At 45.1% G+C, this 15,263-nt stretch overlaps 1 protein-coding gene across 2 annotated transcripts in view; it reads left to right on the forward strand.

Annotated features, from left to right (window-relative positions):
- Nucleotides 1–4,862: 4,862 nt before the first annotated feature.
- The window catches only part of PDIA5 (protein disulfide isomerase family A member 5), a 121,167-nt gene continuing 110,766 nt past the window's right edge, over nucleotides 4,863–15,263 (forward strand). For both annotated transcript variants that reach the window (XR_006172785.2, XM_005279807.4), the window contains exon 1: nucleotides 4,863–5,001. Coding sequence is in view for 1 of the 2 variants with exons in the window: in XM_005279807.4 (XP_005279864.1) it covers nucleotides 4,978–5,001 (24 nt within the window). In the remaining variant the exon portion in view is untranslated. The remainder of the gene's footprint in view (nucleotides 5,002–15,263) is intronic.

Consider the following 15,263-nt stretch of genomic DNA (forward strand, 5'->3'; position numbering starts at 1 on the left):
AAGACGCGGCGCTTCCCACCTCTTCCCCCTCTTTCCCAGCACTTTGTGCTTAGGACTTTCTGGGAGGGAGGAGGAGGAGTGGAGATGCAGTGCTCCTCCTCCCTCCCAGAAAGTCCTTAGCGCTGGGAGAGAGGGGGAGGAGGAGGAGAAGAGGAATTTGTGCAATGCTCCCTTGTAAAGTTGCTGCTCTTCCACAGAATCTTACAAGCAGGCAGCCAAAGGACGTTATAAGGGAGCATTGCACAACTTTAAACGAGCCTGTTCCCCAATTGAGCAATGACGTAATTTTGAAATAACGTTAAGCAGGAGGACGTTAAGTGAGAAGTTACTGTAAATGAACTCTTTATATAGTTTGGATGTATCAACTTATTACATCTTTGCAAGCTTTTATGATAAAGCCATAACATAAATGTAAATCCTAACTATCCTAATATCTTAACCTCTTTTGCAAGAAGTGGAATTTGCTAGCTTTGCAAAAGGAGAACACTAGATTGTAAATTCATTGTTATTAAAATAATAATAGTAATAATTAATAATATAATAATAAATACCTAGCTCTTAAAGCACTGTACAAAGGAAAGAAGTGTCATTATCCCCCCTTTTACAGATGGAGAAACTGAGCACGGAAAAGTGAAGTGACTTGCCTAAGGTCACCCAGCAGGAACTGGGTGATTAGGGCAAGGACTGTCTTTGTGCTATGTCTGTGTACGTATGACTGTATCTGAATGCTACAGCAATATAAATAATTATAATAATAACAACTTTCTCTACATATGTTTCTAGTTTACATTATTAGCTCCCTAGTGGTGGGAGGAGTTGATTTCAGTAGCTTTGATCACCACTTGAAGTGATCAGTCAGCTGTATGGATCTACAAATTACTTCCCAAGAATTTGTCTCCGGTTAGTGCTGATGGGTTTTCCTCTCACGTCAGTTGTAAGCATCAGACTGTGAGTGATGTCTTTGATTTCCTTTGATATTTCCAAGGGAAGTAAAAATGTCACTCCTTCCCGCTTGGCTGTAGGTAAAGAAGTGTGCTGTTGGTGGAGGGCTAATGAGAGTCAATTATAACCTGTGTGACCTCTCTTGACATTAAGATTCCTAGCAGGGCTCACTGTCCTTGTTTGCTAGAGTGAGAGCTGGCTCTCTGTTTATGCCTGAGCTGGAAAATGCTCAGGAGATTTTCTAATCTGGATGAAGTGATCATTCAGCTATAAAGATCAAAATGAAGGTTTCACAAACTGATACTAGCATTTATTTATTTGCAGATTTAGATTGTCACCAACACATGAGGACATTCAGAGATGACTTTAGGGTTTTGGGGGCACCTAATGAGATTATTCTTTGGGGTCGAGGGTCCCATTTCCTAACCCACTACCCCCTCAATCCTCAACCCACCTTTTTTTACGCCTCTTTACTTATTCTCCCCTGCTCTTGTTGTAAAACTAGGCAGAGCTAGCAAAGACTTCCTGGGGTGGAGAATAGAGTAGGGGTAAGAGCTGAGGACAAGGGTAGAGCCACCAAGAATATGGTGGTGGTGGGAGTGGGGCGGATTGCATGGATTAAGATAAACATTTTGGGGAGGGGATTGAGGTACAAGAGGCAACGTTCCTGATAACATCCGAGAGCTGTAAATAGGCACATTTGAAAAGAAAAACAAAAATACACCATTTAACGCCATTGAAATACACCGGACAAGAGTAGCCCTTTATTATTATTATAGCTGAGACAGACTGAGCATGGGAGAAAGTACTATTATTCCCATTTTACAGATGGGGAGCTGAGGCACAGAGAAGTTAAATAATTTGCCTAAACTCACTCATGACTCTGGGAAGAGCCAGGAACTGAACCCAGATCTGTTAAATCACAGGCTTCTAAGTCACAAGTGTAGTGACTTAACAACAAACCAGCCTTCTTTTTGTATAGAGGCCAAATGGAAAAAGGATCAACATAGTTACTGAAAACTGGGGCCTGTCCCTCCTAAAAGAGGGCCAGTCAGCATGGGAAGGGGTCACATAAGAGTTCTGGATATGCGTTGCTGAGTGGCTCCCCCTCACACTGCACTGCTCAGGGGAAGGAATTGAGATGTGGCACAGCTCTAAATGTCTGCAGCTCCCCTGTACCCTCCTACCTGAGAGAAGGCTGGGGAGGCGCAGGCATTTGGAGATGTGCATGTCTCAACTCCTTTCCCTGGGCAGTGCAGTCTGAAGGGGCTCCACACAGCCTTTGGTGGGCAATAATGCCAGCCTCAAGATCAAAAATCATGTATTGGATCCCTCGCCCCCAAAAGAGATCAGAAATCATTAAATTGGCCCCAAAATTATGAGATTTTTATAAAAAGATGATCTTGTGTTTTTTTGGCTGTTTTTTGAACTTCTACCCATCCTCAATGTGTGTAGCAATTAGAGAGCTCACTCTCCCAAAGGTATTGAGTAAGGTGATTTTGGTCTCTCATCCCCACATCTGCCCGCTCCCTGACCAGCAGTTAATCCTGTCCCCCACTCCTCTCATCAGTTCTGTCCCCAGCCATCCCTCCCATTAGTTCAGCCCCCCAATCAGACCACCCCTTCAGTTTAGACCCCACCGCCACCTCTGCTCCTCCTATGTTAGAATTAGATAAGTTCATGGAGGATAGGTCCATCAATGGCTATTAGCCAAGATGGTCAGGGATGCAACTCCATGCTGTGGGTGTCCCTAGCCTCTGACTGACAGAAGCTGGGAATGAATGACAGAGGATGGATCACTCAGTGATTGCCTTTTCTGTTCATTCCCTCTGAAACATCTTGCACTGGCCACTGCCGGAAGACAGGATACTAGGCTAGATGGACAATTGGTTTGACCCAGTACAGCTGTTCTTATGTTCATCTCCTTCGTTCCAGGCCTAGGATGGCTGCAGCGGGGTCCCCTCTCCAGACTGGGGGGGGGGGGTGCAGCTTGAGGGGCTTTTTGTCTCTCTGCCCCTTCCGGGTTGGGTGCTGGGGAGAAGCAGAAGCACCATCATGTCTGTGTTTCTCACAGGAGGAGAGAGTGGAGCTGCACCGGGTTGCTGGGCCAGCTTCCAGCAGGGCTGAACTTTGTGAGAGGGCTGGAGCTTCTTGTGTCATCGCCAGACAAGCTCCAGAACCCTCCGAAGTTCCACCACTGTGAATAGATTGCGCACATTGGCAGTACCTCCCCTATTCTCCCCCTCATCCCATGTCTAACCCTGTTACCCCCCACCTCTGCCCTGTGCAGATGCCCCCCATCTTGGTAGGGGGCATCTGCACAGGGCAGAGGTGGGGGGTAGGACAACTCCACTGTAATGAAACACCCCAGGATGGGCAGGCAGTTGCAGGGATTGAACCCAGGACCTCTAGATCTAAAAACACAAGCATATACTGCCTTTGCTAAGAGATCTTGCCCTGCAGCAGGCTCATCCTTTGTATGTGGCACTGCTGGAGGGGGACAGAGCACCACATGGCATGGGAGCAGGCTATGTCATCACTGGTGGCCAAACAGAAAGGGGAACCTTCTGTGCACCAGTCTAGGGGAGGGGATGATGATCTGGCCCATTCCCATGCTGCCAATCCTTGTGATTTAGTTGAACTGTAGGCCAGGGCCAGAGCCAGTCTGGTGATCATAGAATATCAGGGTTGGAAGGGACTTTAGGAGGTCATCTAGGCTAACCCCCTGCTTAAAGCAGGACAGATTTTCACCCCAGTTCCCTAAATAGCCCCCTCAAGGATTGAACTCACAACCCTGGGTTTAAGCAGGCCAGTGCTCAAACCACTGAGCTATCCGTCCCCCCTTGAGGTCCAAGCAGCTCCAGCTGTTCCGCTCTGCCAGGGGGCAAAACTCTCTGATGACTGCTTTCCTCGCCATCCCATCTCCTGGGGAAGAGCTGCCCAGCAGAGCTGCTACACGAAGCAGGCAGAGCTCTGCCACCCCCCACCCTTCTCTTGCCCTGTCAGGAATGGACACCACTGTCCCCTCCTATCAGCAATGGCCTGGGTCAGTCTGCTGCCTGCTCCCCGTTCAGCACCTGGCTTGGGAAGCAGGATGGCGAAGAACCTGTGGAGCTGCAGGAGGGGCAGAGGGGAGGCTGGGGCACAAGCAGATGTAGGGGCGTGGGGCAGAATTGATTTGTGGCAGAATCACTTGCTGGGCAGGAGTGGAGCTGTGGCGGGGGGCATGACATGGAATTAATTAATCAGCATGTTGGGGAGAAGCTGGAAGCCCCATGCCATCAGGCAGCCAGGCCCCGAGAGCTCCCACAGTGGAGGCCAAAATCACCGTACTCACCCCATTTGGGGGCCTTGGGAGAACTGATTCTCTCTCCCTCTTGGTCTCACACACATGTGGGCAGGAGGAGTTCAAAAACCAAACCAGACCAGCCACCGCAATATGATCAATTGTCTAGACTAACCTCTTGCAGCGGGGCGGGCAGGGGTGTCTGACTCATGTGGGGTTGGCTGTACAACCCCATGGGCCCACCTCTGAGCGGAGCCTCAGCTGAGATGGGCTCAGACCCCCGGGGGATATCCCGGGACAGGCAACACGCCTGATCTCCAGCATGAGCTGCCTGTGTTTTGCCTGGGTGGGGACCGTGTGGGGGGGACCTGACCAGTCCTGGGGGGGGTCACCCCTGCTGCAGTGGGGCTGGGGGACAGCACGGGGCCCCCTCTGACTGTGCACGTGCTTTCTGAAGACGGAGCACCCAGGCACTAGGTGTCAAGTAATTGCACTGGGGAGGAGAGGAGAGTGGCCGCTGCTGCTCCTCCCTGTCTCTTTCCCCTTTCGCCATCTGCGCCGCGCCCGTCCCACGCGCCCCGCCGCCCGGGCCAGGGCAAAACTACAACCCCCGGCATGCCTCTCGTCCCCTTCCCTCCTCCCCACGAGCAGGATTCCCCATGGATTGCGCATGCTTAGCCAGACGTGGCAGCCGCCGCCGGCAGCAGCGGGAGCGGGGGTGAGCTGGCAGTGAGCGCTCGGCGGGGAGAATGCTGCTGCCGCTCGGACTCCTGGTACGTGCCGGGCGCTCCCCTGGGGATGGGCACGTGCGGGGTGGTGCCCGGGGGGCTGGCGCGGGGCGCCGGGGTGCAGTGGGGCGCCGGGGCGTGTGCCGCGCTCGCTGTCAAAGTGGCTGCGTGGAGCCGCCGCGGCAGCAAGTTGCCTGGGCAGTTCTGGCAGCCGCAGCTGAAGTTGAACTTCTCCGGGAGCCGGCGGGCGAGTCCCGAGCGGCTCCTTCTGGGGCAGCCGCTGCCGGGCTTGCAGTCACCCGCCGCCGAGGAGCGGGCGCTGGCATTTCCAGCCTCCTGCCGAAAACATACACATGCCTGGACCCTTCCGCCCCCGCCCACCGATGACCCCGTTCAGATTTCCTAGTGCATGTTGTGTATAGACTGGTCTGGGAGGGTTATATAACACTCTAGGGTGGCACCCTGACATGCATCCTGTGGGGTGTTGCAATATTTCAGGGCATCCAGCTTCAAGTGCAGAAAGTGTTGCTGATGGGAAAGGGCTGGGGAATTTCAAGCCTGTTGCAAAAGGGGCAGAGTTGGATTAAGCTTTGGGTAAAATGTAAATGTGTATATACAGCAGCAGGTTTGAAATACCAAAGCCTCTTTCAATCAGCGGCACTTTTTGCACTTGGGATGGATATACTAAAATATTGCAATATCACAATAAGGCTGGCATCCTGGAATATTATATCATCATTATAGAACAGTCTATACAAATATATTTATATTTAATGGTCCTTTCAGGTTTTAAAGGTGTGTAGTCCTGAGGGGATCCTTTGAAATGTTTTATAACATAAGGATGTAATGCTGCAGGGACATCCAACACTCAAGTGTAAACGTGCTATTAGCTGGAGGAGGCATTGGCATTTCAAACCTGCTGCAAAATGGGTTTAACTTTGTGCTAAGTAAATGCATTTTTAAAGAATATCCTTTAGATTGTATAGGTATGTTTGTATATGTCACATAAATATAAAATAACTAGAGAATATGTAAATATTGCAACACTGTAGGGTATTCCATGTAGAAAAAATTCCCCCGAGGAGACTGCTGACTCTGAGGCAATTAGCTTTGACATTTTGTGTCTCACATGGCTTTACTCTGGGGTACTTGGCCCCTTCTGACTTTGCCAGTTGCTGAGGTGAACTTTGAATTGTTTCTCCATTTTTCCTTTTGGGGCTTTATTTTCAAAACAGGGTGATTTTCTTCTTTTGTTTTGTTTCCTTTTACCTATTTTTTCATCACCTAATATACTCTCCCCACCTTCTAAAAACATTTCCATTCTGCCAATGAAATAATCTATACGTATTTCTTTAGAACTTTATAAAATATGAGAGATGCTATTATTAATGGTGAAGGGAATATTTCTGTGATCAATATTACATATTAGATTCACTTCTTTTTTTCAGTTGATCAGTTCACATAGTAACTAATTAGAAACAAAAGTTCCTGCATGATGAAGTGTGGCTTATTCTGTTGAAGTTCCTTTTAAGCAGATCTGATTTGGTGACGTTGCCTCTTTTAAATCATAAATTTCTATCAAAAATGAACATTACCACTGAAAATGGATTTATTAAAGATGTCTGTATAGTTACATTCTATAGCTTTTTCCATGATACGTTTGTATGTGTGTACTCAGGTTACAGATATCCAAAACAATGTGGAAATCTTAAACTTTAACTGGGTACTGAGTGAAAAATTGTATGACAGCACATCCAGGAATATCTAGGCACATTACATTTAAATTATACGAAAGAGAATAGCAAAACTATGCTGTTTCGACTCATAGGCCTGCAAAAAGATGCTTTTAAAACTGATTCTTTGAACGTTTACTATAAATATGTAAAAAGATAGGTTAACAAGAATACTTGCATTCACTCTTTTATTTAACTGATTTAGTGGAAGTATATTTCTTTCCCTTCTCTTTACAAAAAAGTTAATAATTAATGATAAACTGTGTTTATTTTCTCATGCACGCGCAATCCAAAATACACGGCAGAAATACAACTATATGAAGCAAGTGGCAGAATTGCTAGAATTTTTATGATGTGGGGATTGCCCCCATTGCATTGGAAATTAAAACATAATGTTGGCGTTGCCATTCTAGGACAGAACTATTGGCCCATCTAGACTAATCTCTTGCTTCTGACAGTGGCCTAGATATCCGTTGGTTCAAAGAATGACGGAAAAGAACTACACATTCTGCACAGCTGGTTGCATGTACCTGAAGCGCAGAGGTCACTAGCATTTGAAGCTGTGTAAGCGTCTAATTGAAGTGAAGCTGAACTGTGGAGCCAAACTCTTCCTAAAATTTGAAGATGTCTTGATTCAAGGTTTTGTATCAGGCTCCTCTTTAGAATGTGAAGCGTTTGTCTCAATAATAGCTGTGGCAGTGAAAGTCCCAGATTGATTATACAATTTGGACCAAGATTATGCCAGTGGAGTTACACCAGTGATGAGGTTGAGCCTAGGTCTTTAAAAATAAATACAAGAATTTTTATTTATTTCCCCTTTTTTCTTATCAGATTGGAGATCATTATACCATTCCCTTTCCATATGTAGACATCTGTCATAATTCCTCTTCTCTTTTCCAGATGAAATAATCTTAAATCTTTTAAATCTCTCTTTGTATAGAACTCTCTGACTCTAAAATTCTTGTTGCCTTTCTCTGGATCTTTTTTATTACAGTCATGTCCTTTTTGAGATAAGATGAGCAAAAGTGAATGTGGTATTCTAAGTGAAATTCCATGGTGCCATTATACTGAGCAGATGTCTTAATTGGGCTGTTGATTGTACTGATGCTTTACCCATCAGTGTGTACAAGTAATTTAAATTCTTTCTTCCAGTTTTTGTTATCTTGAGCTTGAAGGTGTGTGTCCTCTTGAAATGTTACTTCAAGATAAAAAAATAAAATAAATTAGCCTATGGTCTTGGTACAGCAAAGTCTGTGATTAACTTTATGCACTCACTAATTTACCATAAATTAAACATATGTGTGAGACTTTGTAGGATCGGGGTCTTAGTCTTGATTTTAGTGAAGATAGTGTTAACTAGTAGTTAGAGCAGAGAATAAGGAATCAGGAGACCATTTCCAGCCCTGACTTGCTCTGTTACCTTGGACTGGTAACGAAGGTCTTGATTTTTGTAAGTAACCTCAATTTTTGGGTGTGGACTTCTGAGATTTTTCCAGAAGTGCTGAGCACCTGCAGCTCTCTCTTTGATGTCAAGTGGCATTGTGGGGTGCTTGGCACTTCTAAAAATCTGAGTTAGGTGCCCCAAATTAGAGGTTACTTTTGAAAATCTAAAATTTTAACCTCTTTCCGTCTCAGGTTTTCCATCTGTAAAATGGAGATGGTTCACATACCTTTGTAAAGCAGTTTATGATCCTCTAAAGAAAAGCACTAAAAAGCAAATGATTATTCTTAATGCAGTGAATTATATCAGGAAAGTTACTGCAATAATCTGTGTTGTTTGTAAAGTCTTCCTTACGGATGTCCAAGTAATATGATAATCAAGTTGTGTGCAACCACATAGTGCTGTGGTATACCTTTTTAAGATACTTCCCTTTTCAGTATATCAAATGGTTGATTAAACCTTATACCTCAGGGCAAAAACTGGTGGTTGTAGGAGTCAGGAAGGCATCTTCCTTCAGTGCACAATATTGCACAACTGATTAGGTGGAAAGTGCATCTTCTTATGGTGCATAAGGTATAGACCATTGCCAGAGGCAGGATAATTACTGCTTCTACAGCATTCCATATCTCTGGAGTACTTTGCAAACATTGACTATCCCTCACAACATCCCTTGAAGGTAGGTGACTGAACGCTGTTGGCACCATTTTACTGATAGGGAAACTGAGCTCAGACAGTTTAACTTTCCTGAAGACATTCTACACATAGGTGACAGGGTCAGGATTAGAATTCAGGAGCTCCTGGTTCCCAGACCGTTTCTGAGTCTATTAGAGTAGACTATAGTGTCTGAGTTGGTGTGGCAAGTACTCTTGTGTGTGTCAGAGGGACACTGAGGACTGCCAAGTCCTCCACTTTAGATCCCCTCCTAAATACAGATATGTGCATGTGTCCATTTTGTCCCTACCCCACCTCAAAATGTTTATTTCAAAAAGCTATCCCCTGGATAAAATCTCAGATATCCCTCCAGAACCAAACCTCGACTCCTGAATTGGTTTTGGTTCACAGGCGTACGCTTGATGATACTTATATAGAGTATCCGAAGAAGTGGGCTGTAGTCCACGAAAGCTTATGCTCTAATAAATTTGTTAGTCTCTAAGGTGGCACAAGTACTCCTGTTCTTTTTGCGGATACAGACTAACATGGCTGCTACTCTGAAACTTATATAGAGTGAGATCCTGTTTCCATTGAAGTCCATGGGAAAACTCCCACTGACTTCAGTGAGGCCAGGTTTTCACCTGTAGCGTCAAAAGTGAGTGCTCAACTTTACAAAGTCCTGTCCAGAGGAGCTTATGGTTTACATATATGACCTTTAGATGTTTGTGAAGAAGTAAAAGCAAGTGATTGAGTTGAGGTAATTAGCAAATGTCTTGTGATTGGAGGACTAGACTGGGACTCGGGAGACCCTATGCTCTAATAAATTTGTTAGTCTCTAAGGTGCCACAAGTACTCCTGTTCTCCTTTCTGTTCCTGGCGCTGCCGCTGGCCAGTTGTGTGACCTTGAACAACTCCTTTTACTTCTCCGTGACTCAGTTTCTCCATCTGTAAAATGGGGTGTAATGATATTGAGTTCCTTTTATAAAGTGGTTTGAGGGCTATGGATGAAAAACTCAGTATATGAGCTATTATTCTCAGTTGCAAGATTTTTGTTTCTTTTTTGCTTATGCTTTTTTGGGGTAGGGCTAGGCTTGTCAGGACTCTGGCAGTCAGCTGCAATATTATGACACAACAGGCCACTGAAACTAGCATGGAGCTGTAAATTTCAATGTCCTGGTAGCTCATGGGAGCAGAACTGGTAGTGTGAATGGAGGGACAGTGCGATATGTGCACCTGCAAAACAAAGATGACGGAGCTAATCTCAATTTTGGCAGCTTTAATGCAATGTGCTATCTTTGGTTGTGTTGATATGACTTTAATACCTGCTCTGGATCGGTAAGAGATTTCTTTTACTTAAAGATGCAGCATAGTGTGATCATGCCCCCATGATCTACATATTTCTGAGTTCTCATCATGGCTCTGACACTGCATCCATCTGGCCATAGTCAAATCATTTGACCTCTCTGTGACTGTTACTCCTGCTGTTAAATTAAGATAATACTCCTTACCAGCATGGCAGGGGTGTTATGGGGATTGAGTAGGTAATGTTTGTGCAATGCTTTGACATTGTAAAGCATTCTGTAAGTTCTAAGTATTATTAGAGTTCATCCCTCCCAAATCCCATTAGTGGAGTGTGATTTCTTTCTTTGGTCTCACGTATCGAATACATTATATTGTATCTCTTTACACTTCCTCAAAACTACTGTCTAGCAAGGGTTAATATAGCACACACTCTTTTTCTCATGCCCTTAATTTTAAAAATTACACAAATGTGTTCATTCATTAATTGATATCTGGGACAAATACTAAACAGAATGTCAATAAAATAATATGTTGCACCAATGCTGGACTTGATGAGAAATTGAACTTTACATTCATAACAAGGAGAAAATTCTTTGTCAGCATTGGTAATTGACCGTATTACAATCATTTGTTAATTAGTAAATAGTTGTGCAGGTTTTCCTTCACTAAGCATTTTAAAACCAGTGATATTCAGTATAATTAATGGGTTACACAGAGCTTGAAACAACTGTTAGGACAAACTATATATTATGCCTGTAGTTTAAGTACTGTGCAGAACAATAGGCACTAGTCACATTTTGACATCACCATGGTATTTTTCACTATCCTCTTGACTTAGAATGTGAATTCTGCAAATACCATGTTACCTTTGATGCATTGTTTATAGTGTTCCTTATTTTAAGGGTATGTCTACACTGCAGTTTGAGGTGTGACTGCAGCATGGGTAGGATATCTAATCTAGCAGTGAAAACACAATGCTAGCAATGCAATACGTACTCAGGGTTCCTGGCAGCCTTGTACGGCCTACACTAAAACCTGCGCTGCTGTAGCTTCACTGCTATTTTTAGCTGAGGTAGCACGAGAATGGTAACCGGTGCTGCAGTCACACCTCTGATTGCAGTGTAGACATAAATACCCTGATGTGATCCCTGTGTCACTTCTTCTGTTGGAGGAAGGAAGAAATGACGTTTGTCCTTTTAGTTACTATGCATCGTAACTGGAAATGCATCAGTGCTTTTTGGCTGTGCGTTGTTCCTTAAAAAGCTAGAGGTAAGGATTAATGATTCTCTTTATAATTTGGATCAGTAAAGGGCCGTGGCTTGTACCTTTCAAGAAAAATGATCATAAACAAATAGAAAAGTCAGATGGGATTTGCAAGCCTAACTCCACATTAGTTGAGACTTCTTCCTTTTTTTTTATATACGTTGTCAGTACCACAGTGGTTAAGAAAAGGTCATGTTACTGGCCTGACGGATACCATAGATGCTGTTTATATTTTTATTTTGTACATTAATAAACTGGAGATTTATTTATGACCGCTAAAATCTGAGGCCAAAATGTTATCCTTTCTTTGTTCCAAATATGAAGAACTCAACAGTTTTCTTGAAGCATTCAGAATACAGAGTTCTAAATACCTTCGTGTAACAGAGGGGAACCCCATTGTTTCTGATCTGATTTGATTAAAATGTTTCTTCAGCTATTTTAGATATTAATCATAAACAAAAATGGGGGACTGTCCGACTTATCACTTTCTGTCTCACAAGACATTTGTTATAAATGGCTCAGTGATCAAGGCAGCGCCATCCTGAATGTAGATAGTGGTAACGAAAAGGGGTGTGTGTGTGTGGGTGGAAAGAAAGCAATTATTGCACAAGGTCAAAAGCAGTTTACATGATGAGCTAGGAAGATAAAAAGCCTATTAACAATGTTTTTTCTCTTAAACAAAGGGGTCTACATTTTCCAGAGTGACTACTTAATATGGGTGATGCAAGTTTTGACATGCCCAACATGAGACAATCTAAAGGGACCTAGTGTTCGGATAGTGCTGCCTGCCTGCTATCTGAAAATCAGCTCTTTGAGGTGTTTCTCATTGGACACCTAAAATCATTAGTCACTTTTGAGTAGGTCTACATAAGTTGTTTGGATATCAAAGAAATTGGAAAAAAAAAAGACCAGGAAAATTAATTTTAGATGTTTTTGTGAATTCTTAATATATGGGTTTACCCTTTAGATTTTGGTGATTATTATAAAACATGTATAATAATATAGTATACATTACAGTAGCTTTCACCATGCTGTGGTTTCTGTTAAATCTTGTTGTAAAAGATGTCTCTGATTCATGATTATAATGCCTTCATACATGTACCTGGCACTGCTTATTTCAAGTGTGCTAACAATTGCATTTAAAAAAAATAAAATCAAAAACGTGTATGAGAGGAGGGAAAACAATAGTCATGAGTGAATATTTCAATTTGTCTAGACGGAGGGGGAAAATCCTTTTTAGTTTTGGCAGTATGTGACTATTTAAAAGTAGTGGAAGATCCAAGAAAACTAACTTTTAAAGAGAGTTTCAAATACAGCATAAAGCACTGCCACGGGATTTGCTATAGGAATTGGTAGGAAAAGGATGGGCAAAGCCAGTCTGGCTATAAGGCTCACCTGCTCTTTCCCATCTCACCCTGGCAAGTGAAAGACCTTTTTTGGGTTGTCCTGCCTGGAATTTGTGTTGCCCCTCTTAAGTTATTTAAAGTCTATAATCTCCATAACTGTTGTGGAATTTCAGGGCAGTCCTGATGTCCTTCTAAACGCTGATTAGGAGAATTGTGTAAAATGGATTTTTTGTCAGGCAAAGTCTATTTCATACACACAGGATGACTTAATATTCTTATTTACAGTGACTAAATGCTGCTGTGCCAAAATGAGGATACTTGAGAGGGTGACTGTGCTAAGGTGGGGAGTCCCTTTCAAAGACGAGTTGCAGGAGAGTTGGTGTTGTCATCAGTTGAGTTAGGGGAGTCTGGAGAAGTCATTACATACAGGAAGACCATGATTTCATGGCAGGATGCTAGGACCTCCTGGTACTTGTATTAGAACTCAAATTACTTTCATGGTCCCAAAAAATACACATTGCCATGGGTGAGACTTTCAAAGGTAGGTATATGCAGTAGCACACACCTGTTTTATGCATGCAAATACCCGTTGTCCACGTAGTAATCAGATATTTGTACATACACTTGGCCAGTTAGGTGCCATTTTGGCTGTGTGCCTGTGCAAACACCCAAGTTACATAGATATGTTTGATTATGACTAAGGCTGTGAGTTTGTCACAGAGGTCACGGAAGTCACGGATTCCGTGACTTTCTGGGACCTCCGTGATGTCTGCAGCGGCCGGTGTGGCTGGCTCGGGGGCTGCCTGAGGGTCAGCCGCACTAGCCACTGCTGGGGCAGTCTTGGGCCACCGCATGCCCCCCGCCCCCCCCCAGCAGCAGGAGATTGGATGGGGGGTGGGGCTCAGGGCTGAGGGATGGGATGCGGGAGGGGGGTGAGGGCTCTGGGTGGTGCAGAGCCAGGTAGGGAGTCTGCCAGCCCGACCAACTGCCTCCCACCCCCCCCCAGCACCAGCAGGGTCCCGGGCCGCCCGCCACCACCTGTGCCCCCAGCACAAGTGGGGGTCCCGGGCAGTGCGCTGTTGCCGCCCCCAGCACCCGTGGTGCCTCCCGGGCTGCACCCTGCTCCTGCCCCCCTCCCCCAAGATTTAGTCAAGGTTATATAGTATAAGACAGAGGTGGGCCACATCCGGCCCGCAGGACCGTCCTGCCGTGCCCTTGAGCTCCTGGCTGGGGAGGCTAGCCCCCGGCCCCTCCCCTGCTGTCCCCCACCCCCGCAGCCTCAGCTCGCCGCGCTGTCAGCACTCTGGGTGGTGGGGCTGCGAGCTCCTGCTGGGCAGCGTGGTGCCATGGCTGGCTCCGGCAGGGCGGCGGGGCTGTGAGCGCCCGATGCTCTGAGCGGCATGGTAAGAGAGCGGGGTTGGATAAGGGGCAGGGGGTCCTGAGGGGCAGTCAGGGGACAGAGAGGGGATGGATGGGGCGGAGATTCGGGGGGGGGAGGCAGATCAGGGGACAGGGAGCAGCGGCAGTTGGATAAGCATGGGAATCCTGGGGGGCCTGTCAGGGGGCGGGGGTGTGGATAGGTCACAGGGCAGTCAGGGGACAGGGAGCACGGGGGTGGGGTTCCGGGGGGTGGTGGTTAGGGGTGGGGGTTCCTGGGAGGGGGCAGTCAGGGGACAAGGAGTAGGAGGGGTTGGATGGGTCGGAGGTTCTGAGGGGGGCAGTCAGGGGGCGGGAAGTGGGAGGGGGCAGATAGGGGGCAGGGGACAGGCTGTTTGGGGAGGCATAGCCTTCCTTACCCGGCCCTCCATACAATTTTGCAACCCCGATGTGGCCCTCGGGCCAAAAAGTTTTCCCACTCCTGGTATAAGTCACAGACAGGTCACAGGCCGTGAATTTTTGTTTAGTGTCCATGACCTGTCCGTGACTTTTACTAAAAATACCCGTGACTAAAACGTAGTCTTAGTCATGAATGCATAAGTTAAATGTGTGCAAATGCATGCATAGACTTTCACATGCCTAATACTGGAAGCCAGGGCCCACATTATTACAAATTTAGGAGAATTTTCTCCTAACAGTGGTAACTGTTTGACAGTGTCCCTTTTTTTTTTTTTTTTTTTTTTTTTAACTTCGATACACCATATGAAGCAAAGCTGTGTTCCACTATTGGGTAGTAAATGTGCCTTGTTCATTTGCATTGTTCAGCACAAAAGTTGACTTCCAAGTTTGAAGATTACTGTGTGTTCAGTGTAATTGTGTGAAATGCCCTGATGCTTTTGTGAGCTGTTATGGGGCTAGTTGTATAAGTTAAACCACGCACCCAGTCATAGTGGTACTTTTTTTGAGTCCTACTCCACATGGATAACCGGGTTTAAATATGAAAAAAGCGTTCTGAGAACTGTTTAAATAGCATTATCTTTTGTTGTTGCAAAACTAGCCTAGTAGCCTTATACGAGCTTGAATACATTCTTACCTCTCTTTAAACTGCGGATGATTTTGGCGTTAACATAAGGAATAACAAAAAAGTTCTTCAAAAATTCATTTGTCCTGAAGGTGACTTACAGACAATTACTT

This window comes from Chrysemys picta, chromosome 11, assembly GCF_011386835.1.
Source record: "Chrysemys picta bellii isolate R12L10 chromosome 11, ASM1138683v2, whole genome shotgun sequence".
Classification (NCBI taxonomy): Eukaryota; Metazoa; Chordata; order Testudines; family Emydidae; genus Chrysemys; species Chrysemys picta.